General features: G+C 38.8%; 1 protein-coding gene across 8 annotated transcripts; it reads right to left on the reverse strand.

Annotated features, from left to right (window-relative positions):
• Positions 1 to 1,654: 1,654 nt before the first annotated feature.
• On the reverse strand, positions 1,655 to 23,920 carry max (myc associated factor X). 8 transcript variants are annotated; one of them, XM_041804819.1, is made up of 5 exons: positions 23,739 to 23,920; positions 23,418 to 23,444; positions 7,061 to 7,168; positions 4,999 to 5,122; positions 1,655 to 3,261 (listed from the first exon to the last, which is right to left on the reverse strand). In XM_041804819.1, the coding sequence occupies exons 1-5, from the start codon at positions 23,772 to 23,774 to the stop codon at positions 3,074 to 3,076; spliced, it is 483 nt and encodes a 160-aa protein (XP_041660753.1). In that variant the 5' UTR covers positions 23,775 to 23,920; the 3' UTR covers positions 1,655 to 3,073. The 8 variants fall into 8 exon arrangements, with proteins under 8 accessions (XP_041660753.1, XP_041660752.1, XP_041660750.1 ...); XM_041804818.1 differs by having other exon boundaries at positions 4,999 to 5,137; XM_041804816.1 differs by having other exon boundaries at positions 7,013 to 7,168.
• Between the last annotated feature and the right edge of the window lie 626 nt (positions 23,921 to 24,546).

Raw genomic sequence — 24,546 nt, forward strand, 5'->3', positions numbered from 1 at the left:
TGACACTTGTCAGGGGCGAGACCCAAAAAGGCTCTTCACTTTACAATTAATTGATTCTGTTTTGATGTTTGCCTACAACTCTAGACATAAAATGACTACTGTGTAAGTCTTTTTTTAGTCAAATCAGGCTCTTCCTCTCTTCAGGCTTGGTTGTACATGTCAGTGTGATGCCGTCAAACACTACAACTAAGGAGATTGTGTCTCAAATTTTATTTTAGTTTTGAAAACACAAAATTAGGTTTAAGTTTTCGGGGTTTCTTGTAAAGCTTAGTTTTCATTTAGTTTCAGTTGTTCTCTGTTGATTTTTTTCATTTTAGTTTTAGATATTTAGTTAGTTTTAGTTAACTATAATAACCTTGTTCTGCACCTTGTGATATCAAACATTTGCATGTTTCCTTATTTACTTGAAAATAAAAGCAGCTCCGTGTCCAAAACAGGAAGTAACTACTCTAAGTTTACGACAGTCCTAAATGGGACAAAACGTGGAATAATTTAAATAGAGGAATTTCTAAATGTGATAAATTATGCAGTAAATCATGATTAAAAGTTGCTTGACAGTCTTAATTTCTGTCAACCTATTTTTTTTAGAAATAAAAAAATGTATTAAGAAATATCTTAATAGAGCAAAAAAATTAAATCAGAAAAAATCTGAACCCAAGTTATTTGTATTCTTCTAAATTAAGAAAAAATGAAGTATTTTGCCTTTATGTCAAAGCATTAAAATACAAGATTAATATAATCAGAATGTATATCACTTTTATATTATTTCTTTCAACAAAAATTTGGGGGCTTTTACTCTGGTAAGATAGGACAGTGGATAGATGGAAGCTGAGAAGAGAGTGGGAACAACATAGGAAAAGGAAAAGCCACCACAGATCGGATATGAACCTGGGGATACAGCCTCTGTACACAGGATGCCTCTACTGGCACCACAAATTAAAATAAGATCTACAGAATTCAATGTCATGATTAAACCGCATCATAAGTCCAGTATTTTGATGCCATAGTATCTTGAGTGTCAAATTTATTAAAGCGTAATCACACTTAAAGGTCTTTGCTCAGAGTTACTTTCAAATGTTTTTGGATGCATAAACTTTGCATTTATTTTTCCAGTAATTGCAAAATTTTGCAGTATGAGGAAAAAAGGCCTGGTACTGCAGAGGAAAGCGGTACTGATGATTTTCTGGCGCTTTCATTGACAATTAAAAAAACCTGGGACTAGCCTCTAAGGACAGAGCTCTTTAAATATTTAGGTTGTCTGCACAAGCCCGTGTGTTGCATTGCAATGCAAAGTTGGAGATAGCAGCTTATCAATTCAGTCTTTGTTACAGCAGAGTAAAAATCTTTATCCTTTATCTTTGCTGTCCCATTGGCCATATCCACATAACTAGGAAAATACTTTTTTTAGGAGACGTTTGGATGTGAGGGAATGAGAAAGTGCAACACCTGCTGCTCTGAATAGTCAGTCAGATATTTAAAAGAAATCGGACTGATGCAAAAAACTTAACTTGGATGGACAAAGTTTCAGAGTTTGAGTGCAAACATCATTAATACAACAGGACATTGATTTCTTTTTTAACATGCTTCAATTTCAGATCAACTAAATGTCCTCAGTGTGCCAAGTCTGTCCTTAAATGACCACAGGGAGCAGGTTAAAGGATAAAATAGTTTATTTTATAGTCTCATAGTAAAGGTAGGCCTCAACTTGCAAGACAATTGTTGGCAGTATGTACAACATACTCGTAATTTCCATGGAATGGAATCGGACAAACAAAGACCTATTACACTAATTATATCCTCCTAAATGGAAATCAAATGGAAACAATATACATACACACACGTTTCCTAGACACGCAAATGCTTCCTTTTTTTCCTTGGGGGGGATTCAGCAACATTGATTTTACTGTGTAAAGCACAACACATGGACAGGGACTCGTTTTGCTTCCTTGTACTGCAAAAAACAGGAGCTACCTTTGACATTCAATACCTAGTTCAAACCCTACATGTGACGAATCGGCATTTTCCCATGACTTGTGAAATTACTACAAAATGCATAACATACTTTTAGAAGTTGAAAACATCCAATCAAAGCTTTTTTTTTAATCATAATATATAAAACGAGATGCCTAACGTATTCAGCCACCTATGGTCATTCACTACTTCAAGCTAAAGGACGAAATACGATACAAGTTTAGGAATATTCTCCTTCAAAACATCAATTTCAACAAAGTAGGCATGTTTTCTTTCTTTTTTTTAATTCATTTTGTGTTTAACAAACGTGTCAGGCAGAGAAAACATCTGCGATCCAGTGGGCCTGAGGTGGGTATCACTTAAACAATAGCTTCAGAGCGTCTTCACATTCTTTAGTGGAAAAAAAGTAAGCTACAAATGTTTTTAGATTTCAAAAAGGTAAACTTCTCCAGGACCATTTATCTAGGTGTGTGTGTAAATTCTAAACAGGTTGATTTTTTTTTTTTTTATCAAGAATAACAAAAATAAACAGAAAATATATAATATAGCAGTGCTTGGAGGAGTACGCCTGCCACGCCCTTCCTCCCCCAAAAAAAACAACCCAGGCAGGAGGAGGGGAGGGGGGCTTCATGAGGGTACAAAAAAAGCATCAAGTCCTTAAGTAGCCAAGCTGCCTCTTTTAAGGTTTTGGATTGTTGACGTTGCTCGGGCGGGGTGGGGGGAACTGATGGCGGAGAACCAAAGAAAAACAAGAAAAATAGGGTGGGACAGGAGGGGAAAAAACCTGAAGCTCTCTACATGAACTGAAGCAGTCGCCTTCCACCCTGCCGCCGTCCTCCTGCATGTTTACAGAGATCGGGCGGGAAGAGACAGGATTGTGGCGGTGGTGAGAGGAGGTTTGAGGGGTCATGAGTCTCCAGTGCGAGCCCACCCAGAGATATAGGAGAAAAGATGACGAGGAGGAGGAGGGTGGAGGTTGTTGGTGTGAAGAGGGGGGAGGGGGATTTTATCAGCCTCGAGAGCTTTAAAGGCTGCGTCCCCTCTTGCCCTCCCTTGTGCCCCGCCTCCTCGACCTTGGCCGGGGTGTTAACCGCTCCGCTTTCTAGCTGGCCTCCACACGCAGCTTCTTCCTGTTGGGCGGCTCCTCGGCCTCCGACTCGGAGCTGGAGTCGGAGCCCCCGTCGAACGCGGACACAGCGCTGCCTTTGGGGTTGGTGTACAGGCTGCTGTCAGATGACGAGTAGCTGGCTTGGAGCTGAGTGGAGCCCTTCACCTTCTCCAGAGCACGGACTGAAGCAGAAGAGGACAAGAGAGGGAGCATGAGCAGAGGAAATTAATGACAGTCGGTGAAGAAAAATGAGGCTGGAGACGTACAAGAGGAGGTACAGATCCAAGAAAAACTCAAATGGAGAAGACTTGAAGTGTTGCACCATTTTTACACAACCTTGCTGTGCTGAGTGGGAGGCAGTTTCTGTAAAGATTTCTCCTTTAAATCCTCTTTTTTACAAGGCTGAGGGGGCATGAGCAGAAAAAATAAATTCTGGTGCACACCAGCAGCTACCCCGTGAGGATCAGAAACTTCTGCACTAACTAGAACATGAACACAGTGTTTTCCCCTGAGAAACAGATTATTTTCTAATTTTTCCTGCTCATGTCTCCTCAGGAGCTCTGTAACCAATTTCAAATGAGCCTTTTTTCATCTGATTTGAGTGACATTTATAATTGTTTTTACCTTACAGGATAATTTGGATTGCACAAGTTTTACAGTGGAAAAATGATGTGCTAAAGGAGTATGGTGTAAATGCAGCACACTTGAACAAACAGAGGCTTTATGATGTTACTTACAGTGCATTCAGAAAGTGTTTAGGTCCCTTTCACTTTCAATTTTGTGACCTTGCAGCCTGATGGTGCAGCCATTAAATTTATTTGTTTCTTTCAATCAATGCACACTACCCCATCATGACAAAGTTTGACTGCTGTTTGTCTAAGAGTCCTGGTGCCAAACATTTTCCATTTAAGAATTATGGAGACCACTTTGTCCTTGGGAATCTTTAAGCCTGTCTCTGAGCTCTGCAGGCAGTCATGGCTTGGTTTTTACTCTGATATCATTGTCAGCTGTGAGGTCTTCTACAGAGAGGTGTGCACCTTTCTAAATCATGTCCAATCAATTTAATATACCAAAGGTGGACTCCAGTCAAGATGTAGAAACATCTCAGCAAAGATCGAGTGAAATGGGAGGCACCTGAGCTCAATTTAAAGTGTTTTTGAAAAAAGGTCTGAATATTTTTTTTTTTTTATCACTTTGCAAACATTTCTGAAATTCTGTTTTCACTTTTTCATGATAGAAACTGAGTGTAGGTTAATGAGAGAAGAAATTAATTGCAAAGACTGCATCATCAGGCTGCAAAACAAAAATGAAAAACTGAAGGGGGTCTGCTAACTTTCTAAATACACTAAATACTAAAAGTGTTGGAAAAGCCAGTTAACATATATGCAAATATTAATTTCTACCCTTCTGAATCAATTAAAAATGTCCAGAATTTGGTATTTTTAAACATCTTTGTTTAATCTCTAATCTATCTTTCACATGGATTTTTTCTTGGGCATTTTGGCTTTATTTTGGTAAGACAACTGAAGAGAGGAAATATGGGGAGAGAGTTTGAGACAAACATAGGCAGAGCCAAAATTCAACAGGTCTGTTTTCCTCTGTGCAGCGTGGCCTGTGTATTTCATGGCCAACAGACTTTTTAATTTGAAATGAGAAATCCAAAATCAAATATAAAAAAAATATACACATGACAATAACATGCTCTTGACTTTCTCAGGCAGTTCTATTGAATTTTCAACCATGACTCCTGCTCTAGGGTGAAGCAAAAGTGTGAGTCGCGATCTGCCTCTTTCAAATGTAAACTATGGTGCAATATTTTAAGTTTGATTTTTATTTGCAGTATTTTCAGTTTCAGGTTTTTCAGCTCAAATTGAAAATGCTCCACTAATGAGATGCTCTTAAAGCAGTGTTGTAATTACCTTGTTGTTCCAGCAGAGCGTTCTGCCTCTTCAGGTCGTCGATGTCCTGCTGGTGTGTGTGGTTTTTTCGCCTCATGTACTGGATGTACTCTGTGGCTTTGTCTAGGATTTGAGCTCGAGACGCCTGTTTGGTAGACTGCTGTTAGTGACACATGCAAAAATTGAAGCAATGACGCCAGTATACAGAGTCCTTATCACATTTTAATACACAGAAAATAAAAACAGTGCTCTATATTATGATGCTGCAGAGACAGGCCCAAAGGCTGACTGAAACAACTGCACTCAAACTAGGGAGAAATCTAGGACAACGCTGTGTGTTTGTTTGTGCACAGCTGGCCTCCCTCTTAACCTCTGAAAATCCTCCAGCACTTCAGTCTGACATCCACAGGCCGGGTCACAACCCTGACACACTACTGTCATAGTGTACGCTTAGATTACATAAAACAACACAACTACTGCACTGTTAGATCACTGAAAATCCTCTCTCAAATATTCAAGGAAAACACACCAATATTTATGTGTTTCATTGTAGCTTTCATGCTTCCCTGGTGTCCTTTAGACTTCTCACTGACTGTACAGGCAGCAGCTTCAGTAAGATCTGGATTTATTAGGGCTGGGTATCACTACAAATACACTTCCTCATTGTACTTTTGTTGCCTTTAGGGCCTGGACAGGTTTTTGCACTGGCTCTGCTCATTTTCCACACAAAACCAATGTGGTCCAGCATTTTCAGTGATAGCATCCTGAGGGCAAAAATGTTCTTGGCATGATCTGTTTTTAGAAACTGCACTCACAGGGTTCTCAAAATATTTCAACTTTTATAACTGCACCATGCTTGTTGATGTCGCTTCTATTTCACTGACCAATCAAAATCAAGAAGGGGCGGGACTTACCATCTTTGCTGGGTTTTGTATTTTCTCAATAAATGTGTTATGAATTTCACACCGAAAGAGGAGAAACTAGGCACTCCAAGCGTAAAAGCATGTAAAAATGAGGAAATAAAGATTTTTTTGTTAGTGCTTGAAACAAAATAATAAAGCCATTACAAAAAAATGCCTTTTAAGCATTTCCTTCCTTGTTTTCATAGTCCTTTTATGCTTGGAATGCCAGCTCTCTCCCCTTAGAGCGTGAATGACTTTTTCCTGTTTTCCAAAAGGACCTGACTTATTTTTAATCCATTTTAAGCACATTTAGCAACCACTCATAAACCCTGTTTATCTCACTGTACCACTTTCATTCTTGTGTCATTTTTTCTGTTCTTATTGTACTTGTTTTCCCAATAAAGTCAAAAAAATGTCAACGGTTTGAAAGATGCAAGACCTCAAGCACAGCACAAGGATTTTGCATGAATGAAAAAATAGAATTTTGCAGGATTTTGACTCAAATTAGGAACTGTGGGATTAAAGAGAGAAAAAGATTACAAACTAAATGCCAGCTTAGAGTACTAGTAAACAGATTCATTTTAGTTTTTGGTACCCAGCTCTAATAGTCTCCTCTTCTTCCTTCCTCACATGAAAAACTACAGCAGTTTGGCTTTAGAACTGAGCTCTCACAGCAGTTTGGTGCTGAAAGAGAGGCGGGGGTCGAGCTCTGAGGCAGCTGTAACCAAACACTTCTTACAAACCATCAGCTAAACGTCCCTCACATCACGTCATGGGCCCCCGCCCTTCACGCTGCGTCAAGAGTCAGAAAATGGTCTTTTAGGGGAAAATAAAACGCAGTTGGCCAGTTACTGAACCGGCTCCAAGCGCTCTCAGTGTCATGGATGTCAAAACAGGAAGAGAGCAACAAAATTTCCTCATAATAACTTCCTGACGCTGGTCCAAGTATTTAGACTGCATCACTGCCTGCTGCTGCCAATCTTCCCTCCCAATTTCTACACACTTCCCTCCTCTACATGAAGAAAACTCATCTGCAGCAACAAAATGACCTAATCTCTGCAAGAAAATTTACATCTAAGAAATATCATACTTCACCTTTATCAAACACATCACATTATACAAAAATTTCTTACATGAGCCTTTTGTGTGCCTGGGGGACCTGCAGGCTGAGCGTTACCAACCTTTTCTCCCTGCAGGGCGGGTACCGAGTCCCGGAGGCTGTGAAAGCTGTCTTTGATGTGGTCCCTACGCTTGCGCTCCAGCGCATTGTGGTGTGCCCGTTTGTCTGCCTGCAATGAGAAGAGTCACAGGGCCTTCAGCCGGGCGGCAGAGCAGCGTGGGTAGAGAGAGGACAGCAGGCGTCCAAACATCCCCAGTCGACCTACACATACACCGCTCTGCTGCTGCTGCCAAGTCCCAGTCTGTCTTTGTACAAATAAACCACCAACACTGGCACTGGAGCTGAAACCCCATGAATGTACACATATTGGCTGTATTAAGGTTATCATTTGATACTCAATAGCATGTGTTTGAAACAAAATAACCTGTCATATTTTTAAAATACAAAAATGCACTGAAAAAACACAACCAACCTTCAGTCAAATTTTAGCAACAGCTTTAACACCAAGTGCACCAAAACTGGCAATGATTCAGTGTGTAAATGTGCCTGATGTTTTGTGCAACTGAGACAGTGTGCAGAAAATAGATTGCATTTGTGATAATAAAAGAAATTACCCAACATGAGGTGGGTAAGAAAAGGATAAATATACTTAATATATAATTAAAAAATGCAATTTAGGCCGTGTTTGGAGTTTGCTACCAGATTCTGATAATTCAAATGAAGGAATAACTCAATGCTGGGTGCCTAGGATGTCTGTTTTTTGCCATGATATCAAAATACAAATTGATATTTGATTCCTATTCAAATGAAACTTTGAAATTCTGGGGTTCCTGTCAAGCCAAATCTATGCAAAAATAAACCTCAGACATGCACCGATTGTGAACGTTGGGGCCTGTAGTACAATTTAGTCAGTAGCCGATAGCAACAACAAGATTCCTTCATCTTTTCTTTAAGTGCCAACAGGCTCTTGACATCATGTCCAGAGTTCACATCAATTCCACCATCTCTCTACTCTACAAGCATGGCAGCCACAACAAGGTTTGCACAGATATGAGGGAAACTGGTGCAAAACTACAAAAATAGTATATTTTACTCGCAGTTACTAAACCTGCTAGCATAAAATTATCAACGTAGTGCTGGCCAATGTGGCATAAAATATATATTACTGTATTTTTGGTGTTGTTTGAAGAAAAAAATATAATTGTACAAGTATCTCTGTGTTCGCTTCTTTAACTCATTGAGTGCCATTGACGTATATATACATCATTTAAAAACCAACGCTTGAGTGCCATTGACGTGTATATACGTCAAGTGTTTTTTCGGCGGCAGGCACAAGGGGGCGCCCTCACGCTCCCTTTGAGTAATTTTGGGGCTTCTGGGATACGTAGTCAGAACACTACAGTCAGAAGTGACGGTAGATCAAATGTCAGAGGTGGACACCCTGGGGTCAAAGAGCAGAGCGATTGTTACGGAGGTAGTCTAAACTAAAAGTTCTAACTTAGATGCTGGAAGAAACTTTAAACTTTTGCCTGAGAAATCGCTTACACACTGAAACCAACACTGAACTTAACGACAGCGAATCCAGGGATCGGCGCTTTTATTGATCTGCCTCGACCGGCAAAGAGGTTAAAGAATGCCGCAAGGTTCCCCCCCTGTGCGTCGGAGAAATAAGGCAGCCTCTCGCCAGCTGGATGCATACAGCGACAAGCAGGAGAGGACGTGGACGTATAGGGAGGTCCTGTGGAGGCCATCCAGTTCCAGAGTGTGAATGGCACAGCAGTGACTGGAAGCATTGTTATTTATTTTACAATAAAATAACAATTGTAATACAATTTTCAGACATCTTTTATGTCATTGAAGGCAAAATTATAACATTCAAATCACTGTTCTGCTTGACAGACTCTCTTTCACAAAAATGTATTTTTCTCAGCTTTCTAGAAAAAAAGTGGTCTTTCTGGTAAATCTAGCCTCTATTCAACTTCAGATAAATCAAGAACGGAACAAGCTACAAACAAACGTTTTTCCCATGATGAAATAGAGAGTTTCTTCTTTCATTTGAGCTATTTGGTGTTTTCAGAATCATAGGACAAAATATTCCGTGGGTCTTGAAAGATGACTCAAAATGGCCAAAAACACTGGCACAAGGCACTTCCCATTTTATAAAAGGGCTGGCACTCAATGAGTTCAAAGAGAATCTGTACTTTTAAGTTTCATTTCTCTCCTGCTGAGGTGTCAAACTGCTCCTGACAACACCACATTTCCTGATGTGGGCCTTCACCATAAAAGCACTCAAGCAAAATATACTTTAGACTATGTGAAGTACTTATCAAAAAAAATATGTTTTTATTACTTTGATATGGCTTTATCAGAGGTTCCTGAGAGTGTACAGAGCAACCATGTTGACAGCTGCTGCTGAGCGTTTTAATGCCACAACTTTGACAACTCCCTGCTGCATTAAAACAAGCGAGTCATGTGTAAAAACACACCTCTAAAGAGTACAGAGTTAATACACTGCAGCTAACAGTTTGTGTTAAAGGCCCAGACAGGCCGACAGACGCTTAGCAAAGAGGGTACACTCACTGTATGTTGCTATTACTACAAACATCAAACCAGGAGAGGAGGGTAAAACTCATGTTTACCTCATCATTGCTGCAAACACATTAATTGTATTTGGACAAAGGGGTGATATTTGACTTGTTACCTGGCTTTTCTTAGGTCTCAGTGCAACACGTGCTGATGACTGGATTCAGAATGAACTGTTGTCTATCACATATCACTCTGCTATGCTAACATCGATTATGCCTTGTGTTTGCATTACAACAAAATGCTTGCGCTTAAACTGGTGAGAGAAAGGCATACTGAGGATGGCATTGAAACCAGTTTACTGATAGATACATCCATTCACAATTTTTAGGGTTTTGTGGTTGCTTTTGGATTTATATGGAAACGAACATATGAAACATTACAAGAGAACTAGCCTTAAAGTTCCTGTTAAAATCTAGTAGTGTTTTGAAGATTAAGCAGAAACTTACACAGGGTCAGATTCTAAACTTCCCCAAGAAAAGCAATAAGACTAAGCTTCTCTAACAAGACTGTACAACCATGCTCTTTTAAAATGAAGACTAAGAAATTTGCTTCTCTAGTTTTGGAACCAGTACAAAATACATAATGATAGAGAACTGTGGATTAATTGTCTAACCATGCCAACAGTTTTTCATTAAAATAAACAGGCCATTTCATGTAAAACAAAATGATGTACTAAGATGCATAAGCCCACTGTAAATACCCAGTTCACTGCCCAGATTCACATCCACTCCAAAAAATAATCCCACTCCCAACTGTGTGCACCAAATTTCTCATAAAACCCTGTCACATTTCTGTGATATCAAACACACAAACAGGACCAGAAAATAAGCTGTTTGGCTGATGAAACAACAGATAATAAATACTAGAAATGCCACTGATTAATTTCCTGTCACCAGACTAATTGGCTGTCAAATCACCTTTAACAACCTTGGGCATCCTTTTTGGTAAAAAAGCCAAAACCAGTGTAGGAAAGGAATACAATTTTTAGCACTTGAAGTTCCTGCATTCTTGGGCCTTTTTTTGCCTTTCAGCCCCTCCTGAGCTTCCATCCCCCTCCTCCAATGTGACCCCACGTCAACGCCCTCCTTCCCCCTTTTCCTCCTCGTATCCCGCTGCATTTCTGTCCCTCCCTCTCTGCAGGAGCTCACAGGAGTGGCTGTTCAAATTCATGACTGTGTCAAAGTCAAGACGCTCAGATCATTCAGATGGAGAAAGAGGTGGGCGGACAGGGAGCGGTGGATCCTAAATGAGGATTAAACTGGGTTAAACAGCTCTGTGATCAACAAAGACCTCAAAAAAGTTTTTTAAGAGCTCAACATTCAGGACTTTTGGGCACAGGATCAGGGTTTTCTTTAGTTGGCCATTTTATGGATGCACTAATTTAACAGCAGCCTATTGGTATTAGACAACTCTGGCCTTTATGCCTTATTTTAAGTCTTCTATGGATGTCTACTGACGGAAAACTTCAGGATACAGCTTGTTAAGCTTTAAAAAGCACTGCATGTATTTCATTAGACTGCTGCAAGTTTTGCTGACTCAAAGGAAAATAAGCCAGTTTTGGCTGCCTAGGACTTTCTGTTGTTGTGATATCAAAGCAGGTATCTGTGTCTTGATTTTTACTAGCGTCACATTGAAGTCGATAACTTAAGCATCAAAACATCTAGCAAGGCCATGCGTGTGTTATATATGATGATGTATGTATAACTAGTAATTGTTTTCTGGCCTACTTGGTCTTTAAGTAATGTGAGTGCAGGCCATTGAGCAACAGGGGAGGGGGGCAATCATGCTTCAGCACGGTACAGGACAAGTGGTCCTAGTGTGAGTTAAGAGTCCTGCACCGGGTCAGGTACCAAAAACATTCAGCTATGGCTAGAAAATATAATTATATAGTTTTGCCGGTACGGGTATATTTAAAAATAAAAACATCTGGGCAGCTGGCAGATGGAAGAAATTTTTAAAAAGTAGAATATCCCTGGCTATACAACAATGATTACCATTATTTCAACATTCACACTGCACCAAAACAACTGATATGTACTGTCCTACTTTTATTGAGCCCTTCTTATTGCCATGCAATGAACAAAAACCACATGCCATGTTTTATACTGAGCTGAACTGCTTCTTTCTCTCATTTTGTCATGAATCTGTAGATAGGAAATGCTAACATACTATTTAGCAAATACACCGTGGTTAGAGCTGGGCAATTAATTGAAAAATAATCAAAACCGGCATTTAGTGCCTCTAACCGCAGTAAACCTGCCCTGTTAATTATTTCATTTTTTTCCTACGTAATTCTCTCTCTACTAATGCACCACCCCCTTAAAAACAAACTACTGGCTGTGTGGTCATGTGAGAGGCAGCCATGGGGCCATTAGGCATGTAGCCTGCTGGAAACCCAAAAGAGTACTAGTCATGTGACACTTTTTATACACAGTAAAAAGAAAATAAATTATTTTTAGCAAGAAAATTGTTTTTCTTGTTTTCTCTGCAAATCAGACTTTTCCAGAAAACATTTTCATTTCAGCTGATGTGTTTTTTTCCAATTGTTTCAATAAATAACTATAAATTGAAAAAAATTATACAAATATTTACAGAACAAACAGAGTTGGAGGTGGAATAAACGTTCATTCATCATAATGGAGTTAAAAAGTTCAATTAATTTTGATTTTGGCCATAATTGCCCAACTGTGGTGTATTGGTTGGATTGACATGAAAACTCAACTCAAGATGGCAACTTAAGAGACGTAGTTACAAGCACCTAACAAGCTGGTCTGAAGGGCTGACTCTTCTGTGAATGACAGAAGTCAGTTTACATTTCAGAACCAGTCATTTTTTTAATAGACATAAAAAAGCTAAATTGGTATCAAATTAAGAGCCAGAGACAAACTCTTACAACTGAGCTGGGCCAAATGATCTGCATCTCTAAAGAGAGCAGCAAGTCCCATCACTGTGAAGGAAGCAGAAATGGAAATTAACTGTGGAAATGCAAGAAAGATCTGGGTTTACTATAAAAAACTATGCCTTACTGCTCTGAACTAAACTGGGCTGCTTGATGGAAAACCACCATCAGGTATATAGGTATAGGTATATATAATTATATATATATATATATATGGTGAAAAAAACCCAAAAGCTAAATGATAGACATAGTCATGATGTTAATTATCTATCATTCATAATTCAGATTTTTTAATTCCCTGCCTTTTTAACAGTTCATGCATTTAATTTGAAGTAAATGAGAACATCTCTGCATTTCTGCTGGGCTGTTTAGGGATTAAAAATGCTTCTTACTAAGACTTTGATTGTAAAGTTAGCTCAAGATGTATGTTTTCCAAAGTTAAAAAGTTTTTAATTTAAAGGCTGCATTGTGCCTATCTCTAACTGTGCTGACTCAATGGTGGTTTAATGAAGGTGCTAACGCAGATATTTACAGTGTTATCTGATGTTTAAATTTATATAAACATCATCAAATTTGTAATGACAACTGTAGTTCCACGTTTAGATGGAGGAATAGATTTTTTAAAGTAAAATATACAAAAAAAAATTAAGACAGCAGTTTCAGGACAGGCTTACAGCTTATAGGGTTGTCACAACAGCATGCCTTAACATCTAATCAGTATCAAACTATATAAATGTCTATTTCAACGTCACTGCAAGGCCTAGGCGTATAATCCTGGGTCCCCTCATTTTACCAATCAACTAAAAAGCAAACAAACTCCTGCATACTGTTTAAATCAAAGAAATGCCCTGGCAACAATTCCATACATTTTATGCACCATCTTTTGCCGTGGTAAGATCCATGACCAAAGCTTCAGTCCTTTACATTATTGATCATCAGAACTATGGGTACTGCACTGTTTTAAAACACATGGAACCAAAAGTATTGACAACCCTATCATCTCTAAATTGTTTTTAACAATGACTCTGCATCAACTCTGCTTTAGTCAAACCATTCACTCCAAGAAAATCTGCCTTCTCCATCAACTGATTTGCTTTCAGAACACAGCCTCTCATTACCAGACTGAACATATCTGAATTAAATGTTAATGTTGGATTGTTTCTGCACAGTTGACCACACTTTCATGTATTTTTCTGTATGGAACAACTTCCCTCCTGATATCCCCACTGAAAGCACACTTCATATATTCCAAATTATCTGGAGGGCTCGTAAAAAGGCATCTGAAAGCTTTGTATTTCAACCACACATTTGCATTCTAATGACAATGTAAAGGCACAAGATGGCTGCCATGATCAGATGAGAGGCAGGCAGTCAGGAGATCAGTTTTCTGCCTGGAGTTCAACCTGTTTTTAGGCCAAACCATCACAGCCTCCAATCACAGCAGACTATGTCCTAATCCATGCTTTCACCAGGCTGAGACATTAAGTCTGATATCCAATCAAACGCAGCGCAGCTCTGCAGATCATCACTCCTCCAAACACAGCCTCTAGCCTGATTTAAATATTAGCAATCAAAATGCTTGGTGATGTGGTCATGACATGGCTGCTCTCAGACGGATGGAAGCAAAGGTGGGAGTGGACAGGTGTCATATGACTCAGCCTGTACGAAGAACAACAGAAACCAAAGCAGCCTTGTGTGAGACACCATGCAGGTTAAAACAGGCTTTAAATGTGTTGTGTGTATGGAGGGAAGTGTGACTCAGATGAAAACATCTGTATCAAATTAAACCTAATGGTTAGCAATTTAATGCTAGAAGTCCTGAAAGGTTAGCAGCATCAATTTGGAACTAAACTGCAATAAAAAACTTATTAATTCCTTTCAGTACCATGTGTTTTAAATGCTGCAGTCCCTGTTATCTTAATTATCACTGCAGCAACATCAGTTGGGCAGCATTCTGGGGGAGGGCAGAATTTCTGAGATCATATGGGACAGTCTATTTCAGTTTTTTAGCTTGATGCACACACATAATGAAAATAAACATTTACAACATAATTAGTAATTGTGAACATTTGGACTGAAATGAATATTTCACAGCAGTTACGCTGTTATTAACTAGGAAATGACATCTTAGGCTCGACATGATGATGCAGGATGTTTGCACTAAAGTGGCACAGAGAGTATCTCCATCCAAGCATCAACTCCGGTGGCCTGATTAATTCCCCGATCAGCAAATACAAGTATTAAGTCCCTTTATCATCTCATTATAATGTACACATCAGCATTAGTGTCTGTTACAGACAGAGAGCCAATGTGAGAAAGACGATGTCTCCGGGTTGATGAGTCCCCACTCCATTCTCTTTTGTAAATAAACACTGCATGCAGTCTGATAATGCTCGCAAATACAGCGTGAGCGATCAACAGTGATCCTGTTGATAGTTATCATTATGAATGAATACAACAATGATCTGAGGATATTTTATGGGCTCTTTTACTAAACAGCTACTGAGCCATGGTCATGGAAATTATATTATTCAAGGCAGGCACACTGATCCTGTCAGCTGTTATTTTAGTACAAAATAATGAATTTAAAAATGATCAATGTTGATTTTTCAGATAATTCGGACTTCTACAAGGATGCAATGAGGAACTTGTCATGGATTAAACTGATATTGAGATAAAGGAAAGATTTTCTCTCCCTCTTTTTTATTTTCCCTTTTTAACCTGAATGACTAATCAATGGTTTGCTGTGTGGGTGTAATTTTGGTCAACCATGTTTTTCTTTGGTAAACTAAAGGCCTACTCGGCTCCTTACAATCTGGCGCTATAAATGCGTCACTGGTAAACAGTCAGAAGTTTGTGGGTTGAGTGCATGTACTCCAGATGATCTGAAAATTAATGGGGTGCACAATGAAACCAGTCCAATATTTACACTACAAAAATTAATGGCTGGTGATGCCACATCCATTGGGCTGGAAACATAACTCAATTTAGAGATTTCCCTTTCATTTCTAGTAACTAGTTTGCATAGAAATTTCACAACCTGTTGCAAACATCAGCTTTAGAAAGTATTGGACAGAGCTCGATCGGCATGACCCATTTAGTTACTGGAGGGGGCTTTTAATGCCAATCATGGCAGTTAACATATTGAAAACACTATCTCAAACCAACTTCAGATCAATTTACTAGCAAAGACAGAGCTGAAGTAGGCCTTAAGCCTCCTGACTACATGGCCTACATGGGGCAGGCCAGGAACAGTTTTTTTCACTTCCACAATGGCTTCATTTAACAGCCCTGGTGGTCACTGCATTGTTAAAAATCTTTTTTTCTCATCCTGTATAAAAACTGGGGGTCTTATCCACTAAACCATTAATACCAGCCGTCTCTGTTGGATGAAAATGTACCAAAGCTTTGAAAAAACCTCAAGAACTTCAGTCACATTTTTCACAAAATGCTGCTGCAAGCAAAAGAGCAAGCATCATCTTAATTACACATATAACCCGGCAATGTTTTCATACCAATTTGCTTACAATTTCCCAACATGAATAATTAGAAATCACCAATTTTTTGGTGCTTAGAATTTCCTTTAATTGTTCCTATGTAATGAAACAACATCATTTGAGATTTACTAGTATCATACCTTAGATTAAATTTCTGGTATTGTAGCCGCCCTATTACTCACAAAGCTCTCCTTGTTTTTACTCTGGATGACATGGTAACAGCTGCTCCAGCAGCCTGTTGCACAAGAGACACAACAAACCACCAGGGAGAGACACGAATCCACAAGGACCACGTGCCTCCTCGCATCATACGAAAAAGCACCAGAGAGCCTGACTCCATTCCCTACACTAACCCTGGCACAAACAAACACATGACTGATATCTTTGGCATGTGCAGTTACACGTCTGGCAGCAGATTTCAGGGGTTTGTAAAGCACACATGGCTGGTTCCCTGTTTTTATTTACTGTTTGTAAAAGAGTCTGAGATTCTTGCACTGAATGTCAACATCTGAAGTTGTGTTGAGCTAATCTGACGACCAACAAACACGATCAGACATTTAAGAGGCATACAAGCATGAGCTGAAAACAGTCCTCTCTCTGTGGCTCTTAAAACACTGCTTTTCTCATGTGAGGTTATTAATACCATAAATCTTTGAAGGTTAATTAAAATCATGAATGCATTTAAGCTCTACTCTCTGGAGCTGCTCTGTATACTATTACATGACAGTAATGGACATTAAGGGCCTCTAATGATTTCCATATAAACTTGGATTAACAGGCTAATTCTTACTATCAGTCCTTCATTTAGCTTCATTTAATAAAAAAAGATATTTTTAGTAAAAGACAACATAGATAAAACAAATGAATAGAAATAATCACTCCTGTTTACTTTTATTCTTTCGTGCTTTTTGTGTTATTTCCTTGTGTCTCACAACTTGCTCAAACTGGCAACTAAAGAGCTTTTGAGTTTTTCGTAGCTTTAGCACCATGCAGGTTATTTAAATGACAACTTAACTATAATGATAATATACAAAGAAACTTAATTCTTTTGTTAAAGAAATAATGTGTTCTTGTTAAATTATTCTGTTTTAGTCATGAAATTTCCTCACATACAATTTTTGCAGTGTTTTATTTAGGAGTGGCATGATTTGGTTATCCTTCAAACAAGTACGACAAATTTTCAGGTTTTGTTTTATGCTCTAAATACTTGACGCAGTACTCAATGGGTGTGGCTCCTGTTAAGACACTCACCTATGACTAAATGGATCACAAGGTTTAATCCACGAGAGAATTACGCCATCGTAACCAAATCAAGTTGGTGATATCTGCAAAAATCTTAACATTACATGTAATAATAAATTTATGTAGCGATCCATTTACCTCAGATGTCAGAGCCAGGAATAACATATCCAAGTTGGCCATTTTCCTGCTATTACAAGTTGGTACCTCAGGGTGCTGAAGTTCTCCTGAGTTTCTAGGTCTGATTTCAGACTTATGGGGTCTGAGTAATATAAATGAAAAGTATTTCATTTATATTACTCAAAGTACTAAGTAATTACTGGATACCTGAGAGGTGGGGTTTGAAAGTAAAATATATCTCCTTTGGACAAAAACAATGAGTATTAATTACCAACTAGACGGTCTGATTGAAGGCACTGAATAAGCGGAAATGAAGCAGCAAATTCTGCATATAAGGCGGATGGCCCAAAATGATAATCCCCATAATTTTGCTCTAAATTGAAATCACAAATATTAACCATGGTAATTTTTTAATTTAAAGGGCAATTTCTTTCATTACTTATTTCTAAATTTTGAAAACCTTATTTCCTGCCACTAACAGCTTTCCAGGGCAAGACTGAGTCAAAAATTTAAATTCTGCTCAGGCAAAGAGCAACAAGGCCCTAAGGGGCCACCCACATGAGATGAATTTAGGAGTATCCACAAAAGTTTTGATCGACATTTCGTCCACACATAACTGGCGTTTGGGGAGCCTGAAATCACTACTTTCGGGCCCCAGAGTGAACAAATCTGCATACACCTACCGTTTCGTCTCCGTGTGTACAACCAAGTGCAACTTTCCTGAAACGATTACGTCATAGCCCACCTAACCTGCATGCGCGAGCCCAGCCAACAACATTAATGTCATATTACACAACTGTGCTCGTTACTACCACCGTGAGCAACAATGGTCATGGAGAACAGCACACTCCACTAGATCCATTGTGGAGTGAAACCAGATCAACAGTCTGGAGAAGGTTTTGGGAAAGAGAAAAGTTTTGGGTTCACTTGGTCCATATCCATCTTCTGTTTTTTTTGTGTATTTCTGTGGCAGCATTACCATGCCACTCACATGTCTGGCACATTCACTACAGTGATTTAAGTCATTTTCAATGGTTTTGTGCTTGAGCAGACATTTCTTTAAACAATCCTGTGATTACAGAAAACTTTCTGAAAAATAAATAGAAATATATAGGTTTTATCTCCATGAGGACAAGGCCTAAACACAGCCACTGCTTCATGGTTGGGCTACACATTTGTAAGTACACAAAGTATGGAGTGAATGTTCAGTATTAATCCTTACCTAAGAATAGATTTTATTACATAGTTTCCAATATTTTAGTTTGACATGACTGCTTGGAGAAGTAAATGAGTCATAGCAAATTCAAATAATTGTGCAGCTCTACTGAGTTGTTCTGATCATCATGTGGCTGTATGAACCAAACTACCAAACTATCAGTTTTCCAGTTTGGGGTCAATAAAGTGCATTTGTCAGTCTGGGTATAAAATGAAAAGAAACTGGATCAATGGAAGTGCTACCAAATACATTCAACTTGTTTGATATGAAAATTCCCTCATGCATCAGCACTTTTAAGACAGGGTTAAACTTTTGATTTTACTGCCTCACTTTGGTGCTGCCTCCCTATACCACTTCTTGTTCTTTATATTAACCACTTTGTACTTTCCATTATTCTCTTATTTGAGTGTTATTTTCAGGTTTTTGCGTGTATTTTACTCTTATTTGATTGATGCTGTATTTTAAGCTATTGTGCATTTTGGTCAACTGGGGCCATTTTAAAAGTGAAATATAAATACACTTTGAATTACTGTCTTTGTTCTTGTTATTGTATAGTAAAGTCACCCTACTGTAAATTCTGCTGTGTGCATTTTTTATTAATTTATAACAAACAAATTAAAATAAACTATTTCAAATCGGGTGTACTTTTTATCCTTTCCAAGACCAAGAAATTACATTATTTTACTTCTATGACAAACTGTTTTTGCAAACCTTTCTAGTTTAAACTTGATGAGCATCACATTTTTCAAACTTAGCTGGAAGTCAACTTAACACTAAAGTCAATAGTCTTATCTGTGAAGCTCTGCCTTTATAATAACAGCGAACTGTACTCAAGCATGTTCTGGAACCTTTAACTTTACATAGAAAGTACTAACAGAGTTGTTGAGGACATCAGACAGGCGCCATGAAAAACAGGTGTCCAGTTACCAAAGTGCCACCATTATCAGTTCATCATAAAACCGATACCTTTTGCCTGCTGCCTTAAAGGACGCAGCAGCTGAGCAGCTCACTCATGTCTATTCATACCTGACCATGACACATTACGTAACAGCTACAGGTGCCGACTGGAGGAGCTGGTAGCTACTGATGGCCATCTCACATTCTCTGCATGAAAACCTACACTAGTGACAGGCTGGTGGAAAACCTCCTCGCTCTAACAACAGTGGAAACACCAATAAACAGAAGCTGCAGAGAGCTACTTAACCATATAGAAAATGTAGGATAGATGGTATGTTCCCAGCTGCTCTAAAGCCATATTCAAGAAGAACTACAGGAGATCTGACACAAGGGACCAAGCAAGAATATTTGGCCACCACTAGATTAATTTTTATGGTAATCCATCATGTGATTCCTTTAGGAAAGCACCTTATTAAAAATGCTTACGTTTTCAGCATAAAAAAATCCTAGCACATCTTAACTTCAGAATTACAGCCTTCTTTTGGTACTCAGTTTATTTTGTCCTGATTTCTGCACCATCTCTAGAAGCTTAAGGGCTAGGACCAAACACTGCAATACTACCAGTATTTATGGGGCAGTGCTGACTAATGCAGCCTATAATTCAAACCAGAACAGAGAAGAAGAATACTTTGGAAAATGGTGGAACTATTGTAGGAAATATCCCCAAATATTGAGCGAGTTGTCAAAAACTACAAACATATGAGGCGTTGGCTCGTCTGGGCAAAGAGACAGAACTGCGATAGAAAAAGCTGGGTTGAGATCAAGCTGCAAAGGACTGGTACATGTGAGACCACATCCTCTAGTGCAGTCATCATCAACTGGAGGCCCGGGAACCACATCAGGCCCCCTACAACTTCCCATCTGGCCCCCAGAGGATTATGAAATTCAGAAAACTTGAGAGGACAAAAATATGGCATGGTAAATTTTATCTTCTTATTTGAAGTCTAAAAAAAACCCTTCAACCTAGCAGCTTATCAGACAAGAAGCACACTAGTATGTCTGTAATTTGGCATAGTAAACACATACTAATTATTGTTATGTTAGGTAAAGTTGCAGTTTTTGCAATAATTTCACACATAAGGCTCTTTGAGAGTGCAATTTCGCTCCTCTGAGAATCTTCACAAAAGATCTGTTTCCTGCTTGTATTTTTGGACAATCACACACAGCATACTAGAATCAAATTCAGTGATAGACATCAAGAGGGCTCCAGAAATATGTACCTAAAATATCTCAATCACCCCCTTGTGGCTAGCTGCAGTATAGGTGATAGGGACTGATCTCATTGTTAAAGGCTTAATGTTCCATTAACTATGGAAGGAAATAATATTTTTACAAGAATATTTTAATTAGACAAAAATAAAGATTTTATTTCAGTATATTTCAATGTCTGGCACCCATGGGATTAGTCAAGAAAAAGCCGCTCCTTGTGAAAATGGAGTAGATGACCCCTGCTCTATTATTTCATGATCACCCCAACAGAACAGACACTTTAAATATACTGTGACTGACTGTTATATCATTAAAAAAGCAGGGATACACAATAATATCAGAATGATACTAGCTTTAAAAGTGAATTACCAGTACCAGCATGTATGAACTTTTCTGCCCATATTAAGTGGATTTTTGTCTCGCAAAATGTACTTTTATCAGCTGATAAGTCAGTTAAACCTAGTTGGACCAACGGACCTACTTCAGCTGATGTCATTTTTTTAATCATCATCATTTCTTACACTTTAAAGTGTGTTTTAAGGACAGAAACGTATCAATCTGTTCATCCTTAAACTTTAATTTTGTGTTTTGAGAGCTGACATTTTAAATCTGAACTATATTTAAATATCGATATCAGCTAAAATTAACCTGTAATTATTGTCATATTGTCAAAAATCTAATATCGTGCATCCCTATTACAAAAGTATTGATCTTCTGCAATATGCAAACGTAGCATAATAAGCCTTTAACTTAAGAGCAACTCTTAAATGTGCTGATAGAAGCCTGGTTTAATGTGACTAAGATAAAACTTGAAAAAGAGTGAGGTCACAGATGCAAAGAGAGATCACAATGAACGCTGACTTCTGTCCATATGGGTCTGAAAAACGTGTCTATTTCATGTATATTCCTTCTAGTTTCAGGTTTTATCTTAATTAAGACATTAAGTTATAAATATGTCTAAAACGGGATTTGAAGTGTGCTAAAACAACAAAGCATGAGGCTGCTTCAAGCTTTTGCACGGTACTACACTCAAATGTTTTTAGTGTTTATTCGATGGTCAAAAATGCCAAAATACTAAATCCACAATCTTATTTATCACCAAGAAATCAGATAATCCTCATATTTGAGCAGCTAAAACCCCATGTTTGTATATCTAAACCCTCCAACAATCTCCATTTTCAAAAGGAAGAAAAATGTCCATCGTTTGTTTTCACTCTACACTCAGTCTAATGTGCTTTATAGCAAGTATTTGGTGCTCAGTTCATATATATATATATAAAGACATTCAAACTTTTATTTTCCAGACTAAGACGTAATCTCAGAGAACAGACCTGCTTTCTAGGTCTGGGGATCTTTTTTAATGTGTGTCACAATGTACCCCACCATTAAAGATTAAAGACCTTATTTCTGTGCCTCTCCTTGCTGAAAGATGCAAAGTTTTAAATTGGAGGAGCAGAAATTAGGTTGCTATTTTGGAGGAAATCTTTACAAGCTGTCGCAAAGATTGCTGCTGATACGATCAACATTTAAGCCCTCTTTCTGAATGTGCAGACTTAAGAGGGACTGACAATTAGAGGCACAAACGGCTATAAGACAGACATTAACACTTATAGCTTCTTTAATGAAATTAAATGAGCTGGAATCTGATTATAGGCGCTCATATGATGCTGCAACTGAGCTCAGGACTGTGCAAAGGCAAAAGTCTGAGCAAAAATATCTTGTTTAAATCAAATTAGAAGTAATGCATATTCTGAAATTTAACACTGATGTCGTTTAAAAGCCATCCTATGTCTAAAAACCCGTTTATCTAAGTGGAGGTAGAGCGTCTTGTCGTGCAGCCTGTGCATCAAGCACGTCGTGTGCAGGCTGTTTTTCTCGCCGGTATGCCGATGCAGCTTTGCTATACGTCATTCATTTAGGCTGCCAGCCCTTTAGTGGCCTGTAGAGAGAGAAGATGGCTCTAATCACTGGCTGCAACACAGGAAAACATCCCGCAGCACCCCTTCCTGACACGAAGGCTCATCCGAGATGCAGGCGCGGCTACCACTCCTCCACACATGCAACAGCCTCCTCACTAGCCACCTCGTTTTCCCCTGCATCATCGTGAATGCAGAGCAAATGTAAACGCTCTCCTTTTACTGAGGTGACCTAGATGTGTGATTTGCAAAAAAAAAAAAAAAAAAACCCTGATCACGAGCGGAATCCCCGTGGTCTGGGGTTGAACCGACGATGGGAAAACATGTAAAGCGGCCACCACCGAGTACAGGAGGCTTTGTATTAACCGGAAAAAATAATTCCCAAGCAAAGAAAAAAGGCTTTTGCAGCGGGATAAAGCTTTGGTCTAAATATAGATGTCGTGTCACCGTCTCCCTATGGCCGCGTACGCACAGGATGGGGGATACCCTGCAATGCACTACTAACGCGGACAACGAGACACATTCGCAACACATTAAAACACACTATGTCGAAATAAAATGCGGTAAAATCACCATGTATGCATACAAATCAATAACATTTCCACAGGCAGGAAAGCAGTACTTTCACATTCTCTTTGAAGCCAACCTCCACAGTACAACCTCCCCAATCCACCAAATACCATAAAATAACAAAATACGTAAAATATGGTGAATAATTTAACTTTACAGCAGCAGTGAGGCATTATTAGACATTGGATAAATCCCCCAGCATTACGCACCACAGAGTGATATCTCGGTGAGTCTTCCTGCAAAGAAACAGAACAAAAAGTACAATTGTAGCCATAATTGTTCAGCAAATCTTAATGTTTCGCTGAAGTCACTAAAAAGTTGTATAATTTAGCAGACAAGCAAAGCTCTGAAGCAAAAAGGAGCTGTTCTTTCTTATTTATAAACTAGAATCCCGACTAGGACTACTTATCAGACAGAAAAGCAATACTAGCCCAGCTTATAGGAAGCTAACGCTAGCTGAGCTGCTAGTTCAGCTAAATCGCCAGTTAGCCAAATAACATCGTTAAGAAGCGAAAAGTGGGTATACTCACGTCACTGTCGACTTCGATGTCATCGTTATCGCTCATTCTTCGATAAAATAGTCTAGTTTAAAGGGACGGGAGGCTAAAAAAACAACATGAATCAGTTTAGCACCGAGCAGCGCTCAGACAGACAGACTGCTAAATGCTCACGTTATGTTTGGACAGAGCCGAGGAGGACTCTACAGTCTCCACGTGACTACAGCGCTCACACATAGCTACCGCGGCAAAGCACGCATGCGCAGCAATCAAGGGGGATATGGGAAATGTAGTGGCGTGGACATTTTTTCCCGCATACTGTTAAATAAATCCATTAATTGAAGGGTTTTCTTCCTCATGCTTAAATAAACGACTCGCACTTTCAACGTGTACTGGAAACGTAAGAACATTCTGGGAATGAATATATTGAAACCACGAGTAACGTTACATCGGAAACTACACTACCCAGAGCTCTTTTAGCTATCTTGCGACGTCATAGCGTCTTTTTTGAACCCAAGCATTATGGGAAGTGTAGTATAAGTCATATTTGTATGTCAGAGAAGCTAAACAGGGCCATATCTGAGACACGTGGATTTTAGGAACACACTCAGGAAACACAAACTCAAACACACACCCAGCTCCAGTTACAACAGCCTACATGTGTTACACGAACATATACACCGATCAGCTGATTCCTCTCTCTTTGCGCTTAAAACGTTGAACTGAAAATGTATTTCTTATTTCTCTCATGTTTGCTCTCTAGTGTATGTGTCGTCTTTGAAAATCGATGTAACCTAATTGGATCAGTTTAATAACATTGAATTTGCTGATCTAAAAGTTA

The sequence above is a fragment of the Cheilinus undulatus genome, linkage group 14, assembly GCF_018320785.1.
Source record: "Cheilinus undulatus linkage group 14, ASM1832078v1, whole genome shotgun sequence".
NCBI lineage: Eukaryota > Metazoa > Chordata > Actinopteri > Labriformes > Labridae > Cheilinus > Cheilinus undulatus.